The sequence below is a fragment of the Platalea leucorodia genome, assembly GCF_965183815.1.
Source record: "Platalea leucorodia genome assembly, chromosome: 5".
Classification (NCBI taxonomy): Eukaryota; Metazoa; Chordata; class Aves; order Pelecaniformes; family Threskiornithidae; genus Platalea; species Platalea leucorodia.
The window spans coordinates 100513200-100536077 of record NC_138827.1 but is presented as its reverse complement, the minus strand read 5'-3'; the positions used below and the strand labels follow the sequence as shown (position 1 = coordinate 100536077).

The following is a 22878-nucleotide window of genomic DNA, read 5'->3' as shown; positions in this document are numbered from 1 at the left end:
TCTAAGGTCTGTGCATTTGGTTTGTAGTGCGAGTTCTACACATTGGTTTAATGAAAAGAATTTCTTTATCCCTAACACAACAATACTTGTTAGAGTTATGCTAAGAATTTGGAAAACAATAGCAGTTATAATAGGCTTGTCTAAATTTTCCAGTAAAATGAATGACCAGGAGAAGTTTTAAGGCCTTACCTGTTTTTATGTATATGGGCATTGTAATTTTCCTTGTCTCACTGTGGTTTTCCTTGTTTATTTTTTAAAAGAATGTGTACAAAGCAGACTTTAATAACTGGTTGAGAGGAGTTGGCTGGATACCAATTCAGTCACTGGATGTAGAAAAGGCCAAAAAAGCTACAGAGATTCTCAGTGAAAAGAAGTATCGCCAGCACCCAGACAAGCTGAAGTATTCTATTACAATGGATGCAATGGAACAAGTGCTAGCTAAGCAAAATGCCAAGACCATGAATAAGGTGAGAATTTGTTCAGATGATCACGACTGAACCAGGGATTGGGTCTTTTTCTTGCAAAATTGTGGGACAGATGCATTCCCACTGAAGTCATTAGAATTTCAAATGGCTACAGTGGTTTGCTTGGTTAAGGCTGAACAGCAAGAGATGATGGAAGCCTCAGACTGCATTTGTAATTGAGGGAGTTTCATTTTCTGCTTATAAAGATTAAAAATTTCTCTTATGTGTATGTGATTAAAGATGTCTTCTCCAGATTTATAGTGGTTTGGTAACCTTAGCTCTTTTTCTTCAGGAAGTAGTATTCATAATCAGTGAGCTGAAAAAACCCTGAAATTCCATCAGTTTTGTACAAATTTCCTTAAAAAGTCAAGTTCTTTAAATTTGTCCCTAGTTACCTGGGACACCACTGATCCTTATTCCATGTTTGCCATGGAAAGAGGGTGTGTGATAAAAGAACAATTCATGCTTTGCATTAAAGCAGGGAAGAATGCAGACTGAAAATTTTCAGTTTCAATATTTATGAGTTATCAAAACATTCTTTGCAAATGTCTCAAGTAAAGTACTAAAGAAAGAGGAGGAATATAATATTGCCACTCGGCAGTTATATTCGTGAGGGTTATTTGTAGTGCTTATGGAACTGTACTGTACTGTAAAATACTATTTCTTGCAAATAAACAAAACAAAAGCAAGCTCTTATTTTATAAGTGCCATGCCTTTTCAATGCTAAATATTACTTTGTAATTGCAGAGGCTCTACACCGATAAATGGAACAAAGAGAAGACCAGCATTCACGTTATGCCAGATACTCCAGAAATTCTGCAGTCTAGAGTGAACCAGATCACAATGAGTAATGTGAGTTACCGTGCTCACAGTGAGCATTCAGCGTCTGTTGCATAGATCAAAAATTGGTGTGATTTTTATGTCTTTTTTGAAAATATTTAAGTTCAAATGTAGGGTACTTCAGTAGTTCTGCCTTCATAATAGAGTACCTGTTCTCTTTTACATTTTACATTAGAAACTTTACAAAGCTGGATGGGAGGAAGAGAAGAAGAAAGGTTATGACATGCAGCCAGATGCTATTCCAATAAAAGCAGCCAAAGCCTCCAGGGACATTGCCAGTGATGTAAGTTTGATTGCATGATAGTACTCAGAGTAGCTACAAAGAGAGTCAGAACGTTTTCAAAGTGCTCTGTTACGTGCAAATGTGTGTTTTCAAGCATCTTGAGTTGTCTAGGTTTCAGTTATATGCTTGATGGCATAAACTTTTGCAGTACTTGCTGCAATTCCACACTCCAGTGAAAGCTGCTGAGCTTCATGTGCCTGTGTTCAATGGGCTATTTTGTAAGACTATGTTTAAATGACTAAACCTGAGATCTTGTGATGAAAAAGAGCAAATATTTTCTATATTGTCAGAGATAAAATTGAGCTTCATAGTGCATATTTTTTTATTTAAGTTTTTGCTGTTCTTTCTCTTTCCTCCTGTCAGTATAAATACAAACTAGCCTACGAAAAAGAGAAAGGAAAGCATATTGGGTTCCGCAGCCTTGAAGACGACCCCAAGCTGGTGCACTTCATGCAGGTGGCTAAGATGCAATCTGATCGGGAATACAAAAAAGACTATGAGAAGGCAAAGACTAATTTCCATACTCCAGTTGACATGGTCAGTGTTGTGGCAGCCAAGAAAGCACAGGAAGTGGCTACAAATGCAAACTACAAAAACTTGATCCATACCTACAATGTTTTGCCTGATGCTATGAGCCTTGAATTAGCCAAAAACATGATGCAGATACAAAGTGATGTAAGTGAGAGATTCTTCAACCTTTGCATTACGAATACAATGATGTTTAGTTGATGAAAGCGAACCGTAAGATAAATAGTACTATTTTCTTAGTGAAATTAATTCAGTTATACACTAAAATGTAGTAAATGAATTGAGACCTTCAGCAATGATAGCCATTGTATTTTTCTAAGACTCTGAGATATTAAATTACACCTATTGCTAAAGAATTTGGGCTCAGAAATAAGTAATTTTATGTATACAGCAAAATGGATATTTACTGCTTACGTATCCCATGAGGCTCTTCAGGAGCAATACTTGTGTGCAGGCTAAGACAGGAAAAGCTTCACTTTTCATTAATAGTTTTATCTTGTACTTCCATAAAGATATCTTTTCAGAAGAAGGGGAAACCAGCTCAGTAGCTATGTTCTCGGATTTTCTGGGATGTTTAACCTCTAGAGAAAAGGGCCTCTTTTTCTCTCAGTATAGTGGTTCAAGATAATCCTCTTCTTCAAAAGGGTTAAGACCCTTGTAATCTCATGCAAGCAATCTATATACATCATAAGGAGGATCTGAACACTGTATAAAAGGCAGAGTAATACAATAGACACCACTGTAACAAATGTGTTTCTAAATAAACCTTGAATGCATCTTGAACTATTTGCCTCTTTTTAGAGTACGTGAATTCAAAATCTAATAGTCATTAAACACAGAAAGAAGTGTCGTGATTTACAGACTTTTTCGTGCACCTGATTATTTTCTTTTCTTTCTGCTTCCAGAATCAATACAGAGCGGAATATGATGAAAGTATGAAGGGTGTTGGATGGATGCCACTGGGCTCCCTGGAAGCTGAGAAGAACAAAAAAGCGATGGAAATTGTTAGTGAAAAGAAGTATCGCCAGCATCCAGACAAGTTGAAGTATTCTGTTCCTATGGATTCCATGAACATGGTCTTAGCTTTAAATAATGCTAAAATCATGGATGAGGTAAGAAAGTGTTTATCAAAATTCATTTAAGTTTGTAGAAGTAAGAAACAAACTATACCTGATGTAATAGTCAATCTTATTGTATGCATAGCTTTGGAAATCATCCATTTTGGCAGCTAATGAATATGCTTGACTGTAATTGTATTTCGTCTTAATAGACCTTTGATATACTTGAAAGCAAAGCATGACCCTAATATTTCTAAGAAATACATAGAAAGACAGAACTGGGGGTCACATTTTATTAGTAAAGTTTACCCAAGATAACTGATTGTAGACTTTCAGCAGTTTAAATCTAGGGGCTAAAAATACTGGAGTGATCCCTTTCGGAAACAGGATTTAGACTTCTAAATGCATACTGTGTTTCGTCCGATGCCTGTTACATTAATAGGAAATTGCTGCATGATGTGAATGCTTTTATCATGAGATACTTATTTTCTGATTCTCCTGCTGAATTGATGTAATCCACTAGTGTTCTTTAGAAATGTCTAGAGTTGATGTGCATTGTAGTTACAGGGACCATCAGAATCTTATGTGTGCTTTCCTTAGCTCTATTTCCCCTAAGTAAAGCTCTATTACCTCTCTCAGCTGATACTTATTTTGCAGGAGATAAACTAATAATCTTCCACCTCTACCAATTTTTTTTGTATACCTTCTGACTTGGCTTTTAGTTGTGGGTTAACCCCGGTAGGCAGCTAAGCACCACACAGCCACTCGCTCACTTCCTTCCCTCCTCCCCAGTGGGATAAGGGAAGAGGAAAGGCAGAGTAAAAGCAAGAAAAGTTGTGGGTCCAGATAAAAAATGTTTAGTAAGCAAAGGAGAAGTGGAAGAAGAGAGAAAGAAACCAAAACAAGTGATGCAAAAGCAACCACTCGCCACCTCCCACGGTAGACTGATGCCCAGCCGGTTCCCAAGCACCAGATGTCTAATCTCCCTAAACCCCCTCTTCTCCCTTTTCATTTGCAGAGCATGACGTTACGCGGTGGGGAATATCTCTTTGGTTAGCTGGGTTCATCTGCCTGCTTGTGTCCCCTCCCAGCCTCTTGCACACCACCCAGTCTATTCCCTGCTGGGGCGGAGTGCGAAAGAGAGAAGGCCTTGATACTGTGCAGCAACAGCTAAAACATTAGTGTGTTATCAGCGTTGTTTTAGTCACAAATGTAAAACACAGCACTGTTTGAGATGCTAGGAAGAGGATTGACTCCATCCCAGCCAGACCTAGTACATTTTGAAGCCTATTTTCTGCTGGTCAATGTGCTTGAATACACTTCTGGGCAAGGGACAAGCAGTAAAATACTCTAGCAAGATTGATATTTCTCCCACTCTTATTTCAGCCTCACACAATTAACTTCATAAGAGCTATTCCTGATTCACACTGCTTTTAAGTGCTAAAATAAAGACAAATGTTCCTACCATGTTAGTAGTTGCACTGTTGTAAATAAAGCTTTTTTTTTTTTTTTTATCCCTCCAGCACAAGTACAAACAAGCATGGGAAGAAGACAAAAAGAAAGTTCACATCACACCAGATATTCCACAGATTGCTTTAGCAAAAGTTAATGCATTTAATTTAAGTGATGTGAGTACTGTTTGTAAGACTATGACATTGCTCTTATTTTTTTTATTAGGAATAAGTGAGATGACAGCATACAGAAATCTCCCTAATTCTCACTTTGCTAACCTGTAGTAGTTTCACAAAAAGCTGTTAATTTTCCTTTTCTCTGCTTCCTTCCCCAAAATTACATACCAAAAGTTGCCAAGAAAAAGCCATAGTATTTATAGTCAGATTATGAAGTGTTCATGTAGGTCATTAAAATATAAGTTACTAACAAAATAGTAGAGTTTGAGTACTATCCGTGTTTGTTACTGTATTTATTATTTTATTTCCCCACACACAAACTTTTGTAGCGGATGCAAAATTCTTTCTTGCAGATTGAACCTATTCTTTCAGTAACAGATGATATTATAGACAGCTTTTCAGTAGCCAGTTGTTAAATCTGCATATGCTAAATAAAGTATTGTTTGTAAGCGTGCACATCTTTAATGTGCACAGAAATAGATGTATTTATCTCATTTTTTTTAAAGTTGACATTCTTATAGATGTAACTTTTCACCAATATTTGTGCATGTGGGAAACATGCAATTTCTTGCTTGTTATAGGTTACTATAGATTATTATTCTTATTATAGGTTATTGTTACTAATTACACTGCAGTCCAGCTGCATTGATGTATGAATACTAGGATTGGAGTTAATTTTGAAGGAGTATTCATCTCTCTGTGTGCCTGAGTGCCTTAAACAACCGTTCAAGGAGCGTTAAACATATGAATAGTCTGTGTTTCAAGTTATCATATAAAAATAACAGAGTTTTATTTGAGTATGGTGTGTTTTGCTTTTTTAAAGGATATTTCTTTCCTTTCTTTTCACAGAAAATGTACAGACTTTCATTTGAAGAATCTAGGAAGAAAGGGTATGATCTCAGAGCTGATGCTATCCCTATTAAAGCTGCCAAAGCTTCTAGGGATATTGCTAGTGATGTAAGTTCTTGAAAGAAAAAAATGATCCATTTCAGATACTGTAAAACATTCATTTCTTGACACAATTCAATTTTATACGCCAATTATATGAAATCTCTTTGTTCTCTTACTTGTGAATAACCCTGACATATTTGATACATGTTCTAATACATTTTCTAACAGGGTTAAGGAACAATTTCTTTATTGGGAAGGTAAGGAGATACATGAGGGACTCTTAGAAAAAAAACTAAGGCAGTTCCTTCCTCAGTGTGATGGTGCTTGGATACTTTATAAATGTACATTGTATATTGGTAGTTTAGACAGAACGTTCAGAGGTCATTCTTAGAAATATTTGAAAAGAACAGATGTGGACTTAAATTATTTTTACTACTGTGGTACAGTTATCTTTATTCCTTCGGTGAAAGTCCTATTCAATTTCTTGGTGCAGAGAATACAAGCTTCTGGAATCAGGACCATTCTGAAATCCTTTGTGTATCAGTGATGAGGGATTTGCTGTGGCAGGGGCAAATCCAGCCTGAGAGAGGGGTGAAGTTAGGGCCTAAGGACATGTTGTTTAGCCCACCATTTTTTTTGACAACAAAGGGGATGTTGCAGGCACTGCAAAGTCAATTTGCTCTGCCACTGCTCTAAGTCTGAGGGGAAGATACTTCCGTTCTGAGTTCTCTCCAAGCAGTAAGCAGTGAAGGAAAAAGGAATTGATACTTGGTCTGTGTAGTTCATTGTCCAGGGTTGAGGAAGGAGATTAAGAATTTGAACTATTGGTTTTATTAAACAAACAAATGCAAAAGGTCTTGGGAAGTTTCTTGAATGTTTTAATCATTTGAACAAGTGACCCTAATGGAACTGATGATTAGATCTTTGGTTTTTAGTTCTTGGTTCTTAGTCTTTAGGTATGAACTCAAGTATTCTGAGTATGGTGCAGACTACTACAAAAATAGTTACCTAAACCAAATATTGGAAGCAGGATAGCAATAGTAACAGCGAATTGTGTGGGTTAATGTGCCCTGGTTCTACTGTTTGTGGTAGTTCATCTTTGAGCTAATATGGATATCTCTAAACTACAGTGGGAAAAGAATAAAAAGTGCACTTTTTCCAAAGAACTGCCTTCAGCAAACCAGATCTTAAGTGTTTTTTTGCCTTTTGCTTTCTGTCAGCTTGTTTCATATTTTCATTGTGTCATTTATAATGAGATTAGAAAACAATTGAACGCCAGGTTACACTGAACCTTACGCAGGAGCAGAATAAACTATTGTAAGGAAATTTCATTTATTAAGAAAGTGTTTTAAATATACTGCTTTTAAAAGGGACACTAGACATCTGTTTTGCTTTAGAGTGCACCCTAAGAGTAGGTGGACAGAGCCACCACCTCTAAATGCTTTGTGATGTTTTCTTAACAATGTAAAAATCTGGTTTTAATCTAAGTTTGGGTTTTTTTTTTCCTTACAAGATAGATATTGCTTATTGAACAAATGCAGCAGAATTAAAGTCTCTGTTCTCTTTACAGTATAAATACAAATTAGGTTATGAACAAGACAAGGGAAAACTTGTAGGCTTCCGCAGCCTTCAGGATGATCCCAAACTTGTCCATTATATGCAAGTGGCTAAGATGCAGTCTGATCGTGAATACAAGAAAGCTTATGAGACGAGCAAGACACATTACCAAACGCCTGCCGATACACTCAGCATCGTGGCAGCTAAGGAGGCACAAGATCGTGTGACCAATACTAACTACAAGCGACTGATCCACCAGTATATGCTTCTACCAGATGCAATGAGTTTAGAACTGTACAGGAACATGAATCAGATACAAAGTGACGTAAGTTTCTGTTTTCCTTCTGTCATTCGCAGCTGTGACTTTTCTCCCTGTTTTTTCATTATGGCTGTGTTTTGGAAACAAGAGAATTATTTTGTCTGAGCCATTTGTAAACTGTAAACTTTCCTTTTGTGTTCTGTTTGGCAGAATGAGTACAAGCAGGATTACAACGAGTGGTTCAAGGGTATCGGTTGGAGTCCTGCTGGTTCTCTGGATGTGGAGAAATCTAAGAAAGCCACAGAAATTGCAAGTGATCGGAAATACCGCCAGCACCCCAGCATGTTCCCCTTCACAAAACAGAATGATGCCATGGACATGGTCCTTGCAAAGCAGAATGCAAATATAATGAACAAAGTGAGTATTTATGGGGAAAATTAGGCAGACACTCACATATAATCCATTTCCATGAGCAGTCTATAAGTCTGTCACCACCTTTATGTAGCAGTGTTCCCCTGGGAAAAACAACTGTCACCTACAGGTTCCTCTTTTTTCAATTTTTTTCTTAATGAAACACTCAAGTTACTGATAAATAGCATTGGTTAAATAAATCTTCTCATTTTTCTCATTGCTACCTCTCCAACCGCTATTCTTCTCATTCTTGTATAGAAATTACTGGCCCTGAAAATCTTGATAGTTAGACTGCACTAGAAGCAAGTCTGGATCCTAATTCACCGGATCCTGGATTAGGTCATTACATAGTAAAATAAATCTAAGTCAGCACTCTCATCTTTTTACCCATCCGTATCCAAAGTGTGCAAATGGAGATGTGAAAGCCATCCTTCGTCATTTATATTAACACATCTGATGTTACTTTTTTCAATAGCATGCTTATACTCAAGCTTGGGAGAAGGATAAAACTCAGGTTCATGTGATGCCAGATACACCAGATATTCTACAGGCAAAACAGAACAAGGCGAACTACAGTCAGGTAGAGTTTTTTAATACTTCCTATTACATTTTGAATTAATATCTACTTTCTTCAAATTTAAAGGTGCCTCCCATTTCAAAATAAGTAATTAATTTGTATAAGTTAGAAGAAACAGAATGGGGGATTTAGAACAGAGGCAAGAATTTTTATGTGAGTAATATTTTCAGGGTAGCAATAAGTAAGTACCATCTTCAGGCTAGCAAAGTAACAGCCTAAATTACATTATAATGTATGGAAAATATAAGTCCTCTTTTTGAAATCTAGATATGCATAGTCCATACTCTGTGCTTGCCATAGAAATCAATCGTGTTAAAAATTCCTTCCTATAAAATTACAAGTTCATTGGGTTTATAACTCATATATATAACATATATATAACTTAGCATATGGGAAAAGAAATACATGCAGTGATTGTAACTTTTCTGTCAGCTTTCAAATATGACAATTGTGCCAGTATAAAATACTGAGGTTTTGCTTTGCATGATTGCTCAGCAGCAAATCTTTGACTTGCAAGTGCAGTACTTAAAATCAACTGTGCACAAACTGAATTGACTATTAAATGGCTACATTACAGCCTTATTAATTAAACTTTTGTTAAGCCAGTTGAAAAGTTTTCAGTTATCCCTGTTGTATATTTTTCAAATTCCCCAGATATGTTTGAAATCACCAAGATAAGCTATAGTAGGAAGCTGCTGCAGTAAAGAAAAACTATTTAATCGCTAGCCTAAGACTTGGAAGACCTGTGTTCCTTGCTTATTAGTTTCCTATTTCTCAGTTTCATTCTAGTAGCCCTTCTCTTGTAACTGAAGCCTGTGAGGTGACCAGAACGTGATAATATGGATCATTAGCATATCTAAATAGAGGGTGACATATGTATTACTAAGACTTTTTAATTAATATTGTTTTCAATTTTAGAAACTGTACAAGCTTGGCTGGGAGGAAATGATAAAGAAAGGCTATGACCTCACACCTGAAGCCATTTCAGTGAAAGCTGCCAAAGCTTCAAGGGACATTGCAAGTGATGTAAGCAACATTTCTAATTCAGTATGACATGCACTTTATCTAGCTGCTGTAACCTACAGAGTCACGCTAGATCCAGATACACCTCTCCGCTGAGGTGTGGCTTAGAGTAAAAAGCACAATTGCTGACAAGACTCTTTCCTGATCTGTTCTTGTCATTGAAGAAAACCATTTAAGAAGCGTTGCTCTGGCATCTTGACAATTCCAAAGATTGTGGTCCATCCATGAAGTGGCTAGTCATACAAAGTCAGGAGTTGTCTGCTCTTTTGGATGTTACATTTTCAGAGCAGCAGCAAATTTGGTCCAATTAGCTGATCCCAGTGCCTATACTGAGAAACCCTCTTTACAGCTCTGAAATAGACGTGGTGACGCATGTATTGCTGTTATCATCACTTGGTATGAATATAGCTCCACGTGTATGGAAGAGATTTTATTAATCATTAGGAAATGTTTCCAATGCTTAAGCATCTGCATTTTTCATTGCTGATTATTTTCGTCATCAAAATATTTGGGTGTGTCAGCCTTTGGGAGTTCTGAACAGTATGACTGTATAACTCAGATGGCACAGGAGACCACTCTTGTAGCCATGCACTCTTCCTCTCCAGGGACTCTGTTCATTCCCAGGGAGAGCCTTCACTGACACCAAGTGATGCCCATTAATCAAGGGGCTACTAAACCTTAACATGAGGTGCCGTAACAAGTTGCTCACTTCATTGGTAATGAGAAACATTGAACAGAGTGAATATATTGATATTTCGCTTATATATTTTACCATTGCCTGTTTCTCACTGTAATTTCAATAATGCAACCTTTATAATTTCAGTACAAGTACAAAGAAGGTTACCGCAAGCAGCAGGGACATCACATTGGATTCCGCAGCTTACAAGATGATCCTAAGATGATGTGGTCTATGCAAGTAGCTAAGATGCAGAGTGAGAGGGAGTACAAGAAAGATTTTGAAAAGTGGAAGACAAAGTTTAATATGCCCGTGGATATGTTAGGCTTCCTTCTGGCTAAGAAATGTCAGGAACTGGTTAGTGATATAGACTACAAACAGATGCTACACCGCTGGACTTGTCTGCCAGACCAGAATGATGTCACCCAGGCAAAGAGGGTCTACGAACTACAGAGTGATGTAAGCTTCCTCTGGATTTAATTTATTTTGTTGTAAGATATTTACTGCTTATTGAAAAGTATCTTTAATAACTCTCTTTTGATGTCAGTATAGATCAGATCGAAGCTAAAATGCCAGTTAATCTTTTAATATGGTTTAATAAATGAACAGGGAAATAATCTACTATGGGTTTGATTTTTTTCTTTAACAGAATCTGTATAAGTCAGATCTACAATGGCTCAGAGGCCTTGGATGGAGTCCTTTGGGATCTCTGGAATCTGAAAAGAACAAGAAAGCTTCTGAAATACTGAGTGAAAAGAAGTACCGGCAGCACCCAGATACTATTAAGTTCACAAGTATCCCAGATGCCATGGATATCGTTCTAGCAAAATCTAATGCCAAAAATAGAAGTGATGTAAGTTGCCTCTGGAGAGAGAACATGTGATTCAATAAATGAATATATTAGCGTGCATCAGTTAAAAAGATCTCCATGTCAGAACATGTGCTTAAAATATACAAATATCAGATGTTTATGATCAGTGCCTTACTGCTCAGTTGTCAAGAAGTACTACACCTTGTTCGGAAGATTAAGGTCTTTAATGCTGTAGAACTTACTCAGTAGTAACTGCAAATAAGACCCTTTACTATGTAGTAGGTAAATGTATTGTCATAATGCTGGTTCCTTGATATGTCATGGATCTAAAAAAGAAAAAAAGGTGGTATTTCAGTAAGAAGTCATTTTATTATTTGTTTGTAATATCTCGCATTGTTTACATCACTCATGCTTGCATAGTACATCTTTGTTTTGCTATTGTAGAGAAAAGGTAAACTGAATTTACTGCTATGCATGTGAGCCTTTTATCAGACAAAGTATTTTTGTTTGTGTCTCTTTTCAGATACTGTATAGAGAAGCTTGGGACAAGGACAAGACTCAGGTTCACATCATGCCTGATACTCCTGAAATTTTGCTGGCTAAATCAAACTTAATTAACACAAGTGATGTAAGTCTGTCTCTACAATGTTTCTTTTATGGAATTTGGAATTGCCCATTGTGGCTTTAGTTTAAAATGCAGTAGAATAATTCTGCAATTCTAACAGCTGTAAGCACACACAATTTCCTGTGAAAATTGCTATGCACTGGGAAGCCCAAGTGGAATTGCTAAAATAGAAAGTGGAAGCGGAGATGCTAGAATATAAAACATACTAAGAAAATATTCAACACAAGTTAGCGGTTTTCTTTTTCATCCCTACTGATCATATTAACATTGTAAATAGGTGTTCAGTACTTTTTAGTAAGCCTGTCATTCTTGTTAAAATATCTGATTATATTGAATTGCCTTCTTAGAATTAGATAGGATTATGTAATTTACATCAATTCATGCTTATAATGGAACAAATATAGAACAAATATGCAAAGGTAAAGAAATGTTAGCAGCTCTATCATAAGAACTGAAGAAGATCAAAATAATTGCAATTGAAACTGGGTGTAGAGAATCATGGGGTTGTACTATTGCCCTCTGTAGAAGACTCTATGAATCATTCAGATTAATGTGTTAAGTAAAAGAAAATTTTGATCTCGAAAGTGGAATCTCATACTTTATTTTCAACAATCAGGGGAGGAAAGTTGTAGTATTGAAAAACTCACTAGAGCGCTTTATTTGCAATAATTACTTTGAATCCTTCTCTAACAGAAACATTACAAGTTAGGATATGAAGAGCTGAAGAGGAAAGGCTACGATCTTCCTCCTGATGCTATACCCCTCAAGTCAGCAAAGGCATCCAGAGACATAGCTAGTGAAGTAAGTCTTACAGAGTGAAAATAATAGTGGGGCATAGAGCTGGTACACGCTTTTGGATAAAGACGGGTTTTATTTAAAAGGAGGAGAGGTCTAAAATTTTAACAGTCTTATATTGCTGCCCTCCCCACAGCTTGTATAATTCTTCATGGTGTAAAGTTATTTAAGTTAAATACAATAATTTAAAATGAGGTAGTATATAACTATGGAAACATCAGCAAGTATCTTTGGACATGCAATATAAACACCAAAAATGTTGGAAAAATAGACAAAAAAAAAATTAAACTCTATTACATACAAAAGTTTTAACCACTGTGTTAACAGAGTAATTTAAATTGTTGCTTGAAAAGAGGTGATAATTGTTGTTTCTGCATTCAATTAGTACCAATACAAAACTGCGTACCGAAAGCAACTTGGGCACCACATAGGGGCGCGTAACATAGAGGATGATCCGAAGATGGTGTGGTCAATGCACGTAGCCAAGATCCAGAGTGACAGGGAGTACAAGAAGGCCTTTGAGAAGTCAAAGACCCACTTCAGTAGCCCAGTGGACATGCTGGGAGTCGTGTTGGCCAAGAAATGCCAGGAGTTGGTCAGCGACATTGATTACAAGCACTTTCTGCATCGGTGGACCTGCCTGCCGGACCAGAACGATGTTGTACAAGCCAGGAAAGTGTATGACCTTCAGAGTGATGTAAGTTATGCTTTACTGGGTGTGTGACAAGCAGAAGTCTGTCTTGTGTTCCGTTCCTTTGTTGGAGAAGGTCCAGGTGGGGAGCATAAATAAGCCTAGGCTGATTCTGTGAGACTGAGACTCTGTTGTGGCCATCCTGTCTTGCTGAGAGTTGATGTCATGAATGGGCGGGGATGAAGTTTGTGTTGGGAAGGCTTTGAGGATTGCTTGACACTTGCTTGTGCTGTTGCAGGCACTGGGAGCTGGGCTTAATGGGAGTCCCTTTGTGGTGGCTGGGGGGTTGACCCAGGGGACTGTGTTTTGATAGGCAGAGCTTCATTTGGCAGGAGGAGTGTTGGCATGGGGTAAGGCGGTTGCTGAGGTGCTTTGTGTCCGTGCCTGTCCTTTCAGAATGTGTACAAGTCCGACCTTCTGTGGCTGAGGGGCATTGGCTGGTCCCCAAGTGGTTCGCTGGACGATGAGAAGAACAAGAGGGCGAGCCTCATCCTGAGCGAGAAGAAGTATCGGCAACACCCAGACACCATCAAGTTCACGAGCCTTCCTGACTCCATGCCTATGGTTCTGGCAAAGCACAACTCCGAAATTATGAACCAAGTGAGATTTGCTTGTGTTTGCAACCTGAAGGAAATGAGTGCATTTCCCAGGACTTTGAGGTCTCTTCTTCCAGGGCCTGAGCTTTGCAAAGGGCGGGGGGTATTGCATCGTCTCGCATCAGAGATTTGCGTTGCTTGTTTTAGACCAAATTCTGTGTTGTGTGGTTGGAGCAGTGACTGGGTGCAGTGTGGAAAAGAAAAGGGTGAAGCGTTGGGAAGTTTGGGGACAAGAAAAGGCATTCCTGAGTCCGTGCAAAGTAGAGGCCCCTTGCTTCAGTTTGTTGAGCTGCTTTGCTCTTTGAGTTTGTTGCCCCGTGCTTGCGGGATCTTATTTCAGGCTGTACTCCTTGTTTCAGCGCTCGTACACATCGGCCTGGGAGAAAGATAAAACCAGCGTTCACATTATGCCGGATACACCTGGTATTTTGCTAGCCCAGCAGAACCAAGCGAACTTCAGTGAGGTCGGTGTTGGGGCTGGGGTTAAGTGTGCGTCCCTGGCCGCTGCTGTGGCGCGGGAAGAAGTGTTGCTTGAGGGGAATGCTTGTTTTTCTTTCAGAAACTGTACAAGCATGCGATGGAGGAAGATAAGAAAAAGGGCTACGACATGCGGGCAGATGCCATTCCTATCAAGTCTGCCAAAGCTTCCAGAGACATTGCAAGTGATGTAAGTACGCAGGAGCCCTTGGCGGCACACGCAATCGCACAGTTTGCAGGTGCTTGCAGTTGAAGCCCAGAGTTTGCAACCCTAGCGGAAGGGAGGCAACACAGCTCTTGCCTCTCATTAGCATTCAGCAAGTCTGTAAACTGTTGGTTCTGGAGGGTCTGCTTGCAGGTGTCCCTGCGTGTTATGGGCGTGTGGTGTTGAGAGGGAATTTGTAGAGGTTGTGGAGAGAGTAACTGTGGGAGTTGGGTGGTGGACGTAATCCAAATCAACGTCCTTCCTGGGCTTGTGGCAGTGTCTTGTCGTGCCACAGACTGGACTTTTGAGGTGGTGTGCTGCCCTCCGTACTGCCAGTCTGCACGCCCCTGCTGTTGCAGGTACCCAGCTGAGCTGGACATGAGGAAACAAAACCCAAACCAAGTTTTGTGTTATGACCGTGGCATTTATAGTTTCTTGTCTGGACTGGGGGCAAGTCCAGTTGCTCTAGGCCAGTAATTACTGTGCCCCAGAGTATCTTTTCAGGGCTTAGCTCTGCAGGACCTGAATTTATTTTCTCATGCGAGGTTTTGTAGTTCAGGTTTGTTCCCTTACTGTAGCAAGATGAGTTCAATCTCTCCTCAGTCTTACTTGACATTTCACTAAGAGGCAAAGGAAAAAGTGTCGTGTTGGCCCCTGTCCCTTCCCAAGCTCAGCGGCTGCAGGTCTGCAGCTGAGGACCCACACGGGGCTGGGTGAATAAGGCTCCCGAGCCCAGTGCGGGAGAGCCTGGTGCAGTGGAGTGTGCCAGCTGCTGTGGGCTGTGAGTGAGTGCAGTCAGGGCTGCGCAGGAGGAGGGCCAGGTTGCCTGCTGGAGCTGTCCATGGTTTTCCCTGAGTTTTGCACCCCAGGTGCTGAGCTGGCCTCTCCGTGGGGATGCTTAGGTTGTGTGGAGACCCTGTCCGCTGGCCTGCATTGCTGCTGGTTCCCGAGCTAGCTTGGTTGGAGTTGCCGCCTGGGCCTCCGTGTGCCTCCTGTGGCCCAGCGTAGGCGTGGGGTGGGATGGCAGTGTAGGACCCGGTAGGGATAGGCTGCGCTTAGGCGCCTCTTCACGAGGTGATCTTGCCAGGCTCCATGAGCAAAGTGCCTGTTCAGAGGTGCTGCTAGGAACTAATGTCCGAAGGGAGAAGAGCTGGTCTGAAACTTACTGAGCTTCCTTAACCCTGCAGTACAAATACAAAGAAGGCTACCGCAAGCAGCTTGGGCACCACATAGGGGCACGTAACATAGAGGATGATCCGAAGATGGTGTGGTCAATGCACGTAGCCAAGATCCAGAGTGACAGGGAGTACAAGAAGGCCTTTGAGAAGACAAAGACCCACTTCAGTAGCCCAGTGGACATGCTGGGAATTGTGTTGGCCAAGAAATGCCAGGAGTTGGTCAGCGACGTTGATTACAAGCACTTTCTGCATCGGTGGACCTGCCTGCCGGACCAGAACGATGTTGTACAAGCCAGGAAAGTGTATGACCTTCAGAGTGATGTAAGTTATGCTTTACTGGGTGTGTGACAAGCAGAAGTCTGTCTTGTGTTCCGTTCCTTTGTTGGAGAAGGTCCAGGTGGGGAGCATAAATAAGCCTAGGCTGATTCTGTGAGACTGAGACTCTGTTGTGGCCATCCTGTCTTGCTGAGAGTTGATGTCATGAATGGGCGGGGATGAAGTTTGTGTTGGGAAGGCTTTGAGGATTGCTTGACACTTGCTTGTGCTGTTGCAGGCACAGGGAGCTGGGCGTAATGGGAGTCCCTTTGTGGTGGCTGGGGGGTTGACCCAGGGGACTGTGTTTTGATAGGCAGAGCTTCATTTGGCAGGAGGAGTGTTGGCATGGGGTAAGGCGGTTGCTGAGGTGCTTTGTGTCCGTGCCTGTCCTTTCAGAATGTGTACAAGTCCGACCTTCTGTGGCTGAGGGGCATTGGCTGGTCCCCAAGTGGTTCGCTGGACGATGAGAAGAACAAGAGGGCGAGCCTCATCCTGAGCGAGAAGAAGTATCGGCAACACCCAGACACCATCAAGTTCACGAGCCTTCCTGACTCCATGCCTATGGTTCTGGCAAAGCACAACTCCGAAATTATGAACCAAGTGAGATTTGCTTGTGTTTGCAACCTGAAGGAAATGAGTGCATTTCCCAGGACTTTGAGGTCTCTCCTTCCAGGGCCTGAGCTTTGCAAAGGGCGGGGGGTATTGCATCGTCTCACATCAGAGATTTGCGTTGCTTGTTTTAGACCAAATTCTGTGTTGTGTGGTTGGAGCAGTGACTGGGTGCAGTGTGGAAAAGAAAAGGGTGAAGCGTTGGGAAGTTTGGGGACAAGAAAAGGCATTCCTGAGTCCGTGCAAAGTAGAGGCCCCTTGCTTCAGTTTGTTGAGCTGCTTTGCTCTTTGAGTTTGTTGCCCCGTGCTTGCGGGATCTTATTTCAGGCTGTACTCCTTCTTTCAGCGCTCGTACACATCGGCCTGGGAGAAAGATAAAACCAGCGTTCACATTATGCCGGATACACCTGGTATTTTGCTAGCCCAGCAGAACCAAGCGAACTTCAGTGAGGTCGGTGTTGGGTCTGGGGTTAAGTGTGCGTCCCTGGCCGCTGCTGTGGCGCGGGAAGAAGTGTTGCTTGAGGGGAATGCTTGTTTTTCTTTCAGAAACTGTACAAGCATGCGATGGAGGAAGATAAGAAAAAGGGCTACGACATGCGGGCAGATGCCATTCCTATCAAGTCTGCCAAAGCTTCCAGAGACATTGCAAGTGATGTAAGTACGCAGGAGCCCTTGGCGGCATGCTCTCCTCTGTCTTACTTTACATTTCAGAAAGAGGTGGGGGAAAAAGTTGTATCATCATTGAATCATAGAATGGTTTGGGTGTTAAGGGACCTTAAAGATCATCTAGTTCCAGCCCTCCAGCTCTGGGCAGTGACACCTCCCAGTAGATAAGGTTGCTCAAAGCCCCATCCAACCTGGCCTTGAACACTTCCAGGGAGGGGGCATCCATAGCTTACCTGACAACCTGTTCCAGTGTCTCACCACCCTCACAGTAAAGAATTTCTTCCTAATATCTAATCTAAATCTACTCACTTTCAGTTTAAAACTGTTATCCCTTGTCCTATCACTATACTCCCTAATAAAAAATCCCTCCCTGTCTTTCCCGTAGGCCCCTTTAAGTACTGGAAGGTTGCTGTAAGGTCTCCCTGGAGCCTTGTCTTCTCTAGGCTAAACACCCTAACTCTCTCAGCATGTCTCTCAGCCTCGGGGAGGTGCCTCAGCACCCTGATGATCTTTGTGGCCCTCCTCTGGACCCACTCGAGCAGGTCCCTGTCTTTCTTATGCTTGGGACCCCAGAGCTGGATGCAGTGCTCCAGGTGGGGTCTCGTGAGAGCGGAGTAGAGCGGGAGAATCACCTCCCTCGACCTGCTGGCCACACTACTTTTGATGCAGCCCAGGGTATGATTGGCTTTCTGGGCTGCAAGTGCATATTGCCAGCTCATATTCATTTTATCATCCACCAATACCCCCAAGTCCTCTGCAGGGCTGCTCTCAGTCCACACATCACCCAACCTGTATCCATGTTTGGGATTGCCTTGACCCAGGTGCAGGACCTTACACTTGGCCTTGTTGAACTTCATGAGGTTCACACGGGCCCACCTCTCAAGCCTGTCAAGGTCCCTTTGGATGGCTTCCCTACCTTCCAGTGTGTTGACTGCACCACTCAGCCTGGTGTCATCAGCATACTTGCTGAGGGTGCATTCAATCCCACTGTCCATGTTCCTGACAAAGACGTTAAACAGTGCTGGTCCCACTACAGGCCCCTGAGGGACACCACTCATAGCTGGTCTCTACCCAGGCATTGAGCCATTGACCGCAACTCTTTAAGTGCGACCATCCAGCCAATTCCTTATCCACTGAGTGGTCCGCCTGTCAAATCCATGTCTCTCCATTTTAGAGCCAAGGATGTTGTGCGGGACAGTATCAAATGCTTTGCACAAGTCCAAGTAGATGATGTCAGTCGCTCTTCCCTTATCCACCAATGCTGTAACCCTGTTGTAAAAGCCCACCAAACCTGTCAGGCCCTTAGTGAAGCCATGTTGGCTGTCACCAATCACCTCTCTGTTTTCCATGTGCCTTAGCATAGTTTCCAGGTAGATCTGCTCCATGATCTTGCTAGGCACAGAGGTGAGACTGACCAGCCTGTAGTTCCCTGGCTCTTCCTTTTTTCCCTTTTTAAACATGGGGGTTATGTTTCGCCTTTTCCAGTCACTGGGAACTTCACTGGTCTGCCATGACTTTTCAAATATGGTGGATAGTGGCTTAGCAACTTCATTTGCCAGTTCCCTCAGGACCCTTGGATGCATCTCATCAGGTCCCATGGACTTGTGCACATTCAGGTTCCTTAGACGGTCTCAAACCTGATCTTCTCCTACAGTGGGCAGTACTTCATTCTCCCAGTCCCTGGCTTTGGATTCAGTGAATCCAAAGGATGGCATGGCTAGAGCACTTGCAGGTGAAGACCAAAGCAAAGAAGTTGTTGAGTACCTCAGCCTTCTCCATATCGGTTGTAGCCAGGTCTCCCGTTTTGCTCATAAGGGCGGGTACAGTTTCTTTCACCTTCCTTTGTTGTCCTGTGTACCTGAAGAAATCCTTCTTGTTCTTTTTTACATCCCCAGCCAAATTCAGCTCCAACTGTGCCTTGGCTTTCCTGATCCCCTCCCTGCACTCTCAGGCCATATCCCTATAATCTCCCTAGGATGTGTATCCCTGCCTCTGCTGCCTGTGCATTTTGGTTTTGTGTTTTAGTTTGGCTAAGAGGTCTTGACTTAGCCAAGCTGGCCTCCTGCCTTCCCTGACAGACTTCCTGCATGTTGGGATTGAGAGCTATTGCACCCTAAGAAAAAAGTCTTTAAATACCTCCCAGCTCTCATTCACTCCTTTATCTCTAAGGGCAGTTTCCCATGGGATCCCACTCACTAGCACCCTAGACAGCCAAAAGCTTGCCTTTCTGAGATTTAGAATACTGACTCTACTTTTTACCTGTCCAGTACCCCTCAAGATTGAGAATTCTACCAGGGGGTGATTGCTGCAGCCCAGGCTCCTTCCAATCTTGACCTCTTTGATAAGTTCTTCCTCATTAGTGAGCAACAGGTCCAGCAGTGCCTCTTCTGTGGTCAGCTCTCCATTACCTCTACTAAGAAGTTGTTCTCAGTGCAGTCCTGTAGTTTCCTGGACTGCTTGCAGTTCGCTGTGCTGCTTTCCAGCAGATGTTCAGGTGGTTGAAGGCCCCTATCAGGATCAGGGCCTGCGACTGTGATGCTTCCTGCAATTGAAGAAAGAACTTTTCCTCAACCGCCTTTCCTTGATCGGGTGGCCTGTAGTAGACAGCAATCACAAAGTTTCCTTTGTTTCCTTGGTCTCTAATTTTCACCCATAAGCTCTTGACATGCACATTGCTGAAAAAGTGTCGTGTTGGCCCCTGTCCCTTCCCAAGCTCAGCGGCTGCAGGTCTGCAGCTGAGGACCCACACGGGGCTGGGTGAATAAGGCTCCCGAGCCCAGTGCAGGAGAGCCTGGTGCAGTGGAGTGTGCCAGCTGCTGTGGGCTGTGAGTGCAGTCAGGGCTGCGCAGGAGGAGGGCCAGGTTGCCTGCTGGAGCTGTCCATGGTTTTCCCTGAGTTTTGCACCCCAGGTGCTGAGCTGGCCTCTCCGTGGGGATGCTTAGGTTGTGTGGAGACCCTGTCCGCTGGCCTGCATTGCTGCTGGTTCCCGAGCTAGCTTGGTTGGAGTTGCCGCCTGGGCCTCCGTGTGCCTCCTGTGGCCCAGCGTAGGCGTGGGGTGGGATGGCAGTGTAGGACCCGGTAGGGATAGGCTGCGCTTAGGTGCCTCTTCACGAGGTGATTTTGCCAGGCTCCATGAGCAAAGTGCCTGTTCAGAGGTGCTGCTAGGAACTAATGTCCGAAGGGAGAAGAGCTGGTCTGAAACTTACTGAGCTTCCTTAACCCTGCAGTACAAATACAAAGAAGGCTACCGCAAGCAGCTTGGGCACCACATAGGGGCACGTAACATAGAGGATGATCCGAAGATGGTGTGGTCAATGCACGTAGCCAAGATCCAGAGTGACAGGGAGTACAAGAAGGCCTTTGAGAAGACAAAGACCCACTTCAGTAGCCCAGTGGACATGCTGGGAATTGTGTTGGCCAAGAAATGCCAGGAGTTGGTCAGCGACGTTGATTACAAGCACTTTCTGCATCGGTGGACCTGCCTGCCGGACCAGAACGATGTTGTACAAGCCAGGAAAGTGTATGACCTTCAGAGTGATGTAAGTTATGCTTTACTGGGTGTGTGACAAGCAGAAGTCTGTCTTGTGTTCCGTTCCTTTGTTGGAGAAGGTCCAGGTGGGGAGCATAAATAAGCCTAGGCTGATTCTGTGAGACTGAGACTCTGTTGTGGCCATCCTGTCTTGCTGAGAGTTGATGTCATGAATGGGCGGGGATGAAGTTTGTGTGGGGTCGTACTTCATGGTGACAGAAAGAGTCCTGTCTTGCCTTGAGCACCTTGCGGGGAGTGTTGCTGCAGGTGGCTGGAGTTGTGAATGGCAGGGGAGCGGCAACGGAGTCAAATATTTTCTTTTGGAGGACCAAGAGTGGGCAAAGGCAAGCCATGTGTGCAGTGGTGAATGGTGTGAAGAGCATCAGGTGATGAGGTGTAAGGCTCCTCCTGTTCTACTGACAGCTGGAGATTGCCAAATGGGGCAGGTCCTTCCAAAGGGAGATTATGAAGATGGCGAGAGAGGCTTTGAAGATAACTTGGCACCTGCTTGTGCTGTTGCAGGCACGGGGAGCTGGGCGTAATGGGAGTCCCTTTGTGGTGGCTGGGGGGTTGACCCAGGGGACTGTGTTTTGATAGGCAGAGCTTCGTTTGGCAGGAGGAGTGTTGGCATGGGGTAAGGCGGTTGCTGAGGTGCTTTGTGTCTGTGCCTGTCCTTTCAGAATGTGTACAAGTCCGACCTTCTGTGGCTGAGGGGCATTGGCTGGTCCCCAAGTGGTTCGCTGGACGATGAGAAGAACAAGAGGGCGAGCCTCATCCTGAGCGAGAAGAAGTATCGGCAACACCCAGACACCATCAAGTTCACGAGCCTTCCTGACTCCATGCCTATGGTTCTGGCAAAGCACAACTCCGAAATTATGAACCAAGTGAGATTTGCTTGTGTTTGCAACCTGAAGGAAATGAGTGCATTTCCCAGGACTTTGAGGTCTCTTCTTCCAGGGCCTGAGCTTTGCAAAGGGCGGGGGGTATTGCATCGTCTCACATCAGAGATTTGCGTTGCTTGTTTTAGACCAAATTCTGTGTTGTGTGGTTGGAGCAGTGACTGGGTGCAGTGTGGAAAAGAAAAGGGTGAAGCGTTGGGAAGTTTGGGGACAAGAAAAGGCATTCCTGAGTCCGTGCAAAGTAGAGGCCCCTTGCTTCAGTTTGTTGAGCTGGTTTGCTCTTTGAGTTTGTTGCCCCGTGCTTGCGGGATCTTATTTCAGGCTGTACTCCTTCTTTCAGCGCTCGTACACATCGGCCTGGGAGAAAGATAAAACCAGCGTTCACATTATGCCGGATACACCTGGTATTTTGCTAGCCCAGCAGAACCAAGCGAACTTCAGTGAGGTCGGTGTTGGGTCTGGGGTTAAGTGTGCGTCCCTGGCCGCTGCTGTGGCGCGGGAAGAAGTGTTGCTTGAGGGGAATGCTTGTTTTTCTTTCAGAAACTGTACAAGCTTGCGATGGAGGAAGATAAGAAAAAGGGCTACGACATGCGGGCAGATGCCATTCCTATCAAGTCTGCCAAAGCTTCCAGAGACATTGCAAGTGATGTAAGTACGCAGGAGCCCTTGGCGGCACACGCAATCACACAGTTTGCAGGTGCTTGCAGTTGAAGCCCAGAGTTTGCAACCCTAGCGGAAGGGAGGCAACACAGCTCTTGCCTCTCATTAGCATTCAGCAAGTCTGTAAACTGTTGGTTCTGGAGGGTCTGCTTGCAGGTGTCCCTGCGTGTTATGGGCGTGCGGTGTTGAGAGGGAATTTGTAGAGGTGTGGAGAGAGTAACTGTGGGAGCTGGGTGGCGGACGTAATCCAAATCAACGTCCTTCCTGGGCTTGTGGCAGTGTCTTGTCGTGCCACAGACTGGACTTTTGAGGTGGTGTGCTGCCCTCCGTACTGCCAGTCTGCACGCCCCTGCTGTTGCAGGTACCCAGCTGAGCTGGACATGAGGAAAGAAAACCCAAACCAAGTTTTTGTGTAAAAATAAAGGTAGTATAGAAGTCAATAATTTTTTATTATTATTAGGTATTAATATCAAAATTTATTCCATATATGTGTTTGGTGTCTCTGTTTAAACTTCCTGGTTTGTTTCTATGCTCTTCCAGTTTTTATCTCCTGAACAGATTGAACAGGAGTTTATTTGGCTATCGTGCTTGAAGGTCACTAACTGATTCTTTATGTAGGGGATAGTA

At 43.0% G+C, this 22878-nt stretch overlaps 1 protein-coding gene across 1 annotated transcript in view; it reads left to right on the top strand.

The window, feature by feature from the left end:
• Positions 1 to 22878, top strand: part of NEB (nebulin) — a 127087-nt gene that overhangs the window by 28217 nt on the left and 75992 nt on the right. The window contains exons 28-54 of the mRNA XM_082312871.1: positions 261 to 467; positions 1212 to 1316; positions 1480 to 1587; positions 1951 to 2262; positions 3021 to 3227; positions 4697 to 4801; positions 5651 to 5758; positions 7263 to 7574; positions 7719 to 7925; positions 8395 to 8499; positions 9415 to 9522; positions 10343 to 10654; positions 10845 to 11048; positions 11530 to 11634; positions 12325 to 12432; positions 12812 to 13123; positions 13514 to 13717; positions 14073 to 14177; positions 14273 to 14380; positions 15583 to 15894; positions 16285 to 16488; positions 16844 to 16948; positions 17044 to 17151; positions 20391 to 20702; positions 21373 to 21576; positions 21932 to 22036; positions 22132 to 22239. Of these exons, the coding sequence (XP_082168997.1) occupies positions 261 to 467; positions 1212 to 1316; positions 1480 to 1587; positions 1951 to 2262; positions 3021 to 3227; positions 4697 to 4801; positions 5651 to 5758; positions 7263 to 7574; positions 7719 to 7925; positions 8395 to 8499; positions 9415 to 9522; positions 10343 to 10654; positions 10845 to 11048; positions 11530 to 11634; positions 12325 to 12432; positions 12812 to 13123; positions 13514 to 13717; positions 14073 to 14177; positions 14273 to 14380; positions 15583 to 15894; positions 16285 to 16488; positions 16844 to 16948; positions 17044 to 17151; positions 20391 to 20702; positions 21373 to 21576; positions 21932 to 22036; positions 22132 to 22239 (4800 nt within the window). The remainder of the gene's footprint in view (positions 1 to 260; positions 468 to 1211; positions 1317 to 1479; positions 1588 to 1950; positions 2263 to 3020; positions 3228 to 4696; positions 4802 to 5650; positions 5759 to 7262; positions 7575 to 7718; positions 7926 to 8394; positions 8500 to 9414; positions 9523 to 10342; positions 10655 to 10844; positions 11049 to 11529; positions 11635 to 12324; positions 12433 to 12811; positions 13124 to 13513; positions 13718 to 14072; positions 14178 to 14272; positions 14381 to 15582; positions 15895 to 16284; positions 16489 to 16843; positions 16949 to 17043; positions 17152 to 20390; positions 20703 to 21372; positions 21577 to 21931; positions 22037 to 22131; positions 22240 to 22878) is intronic.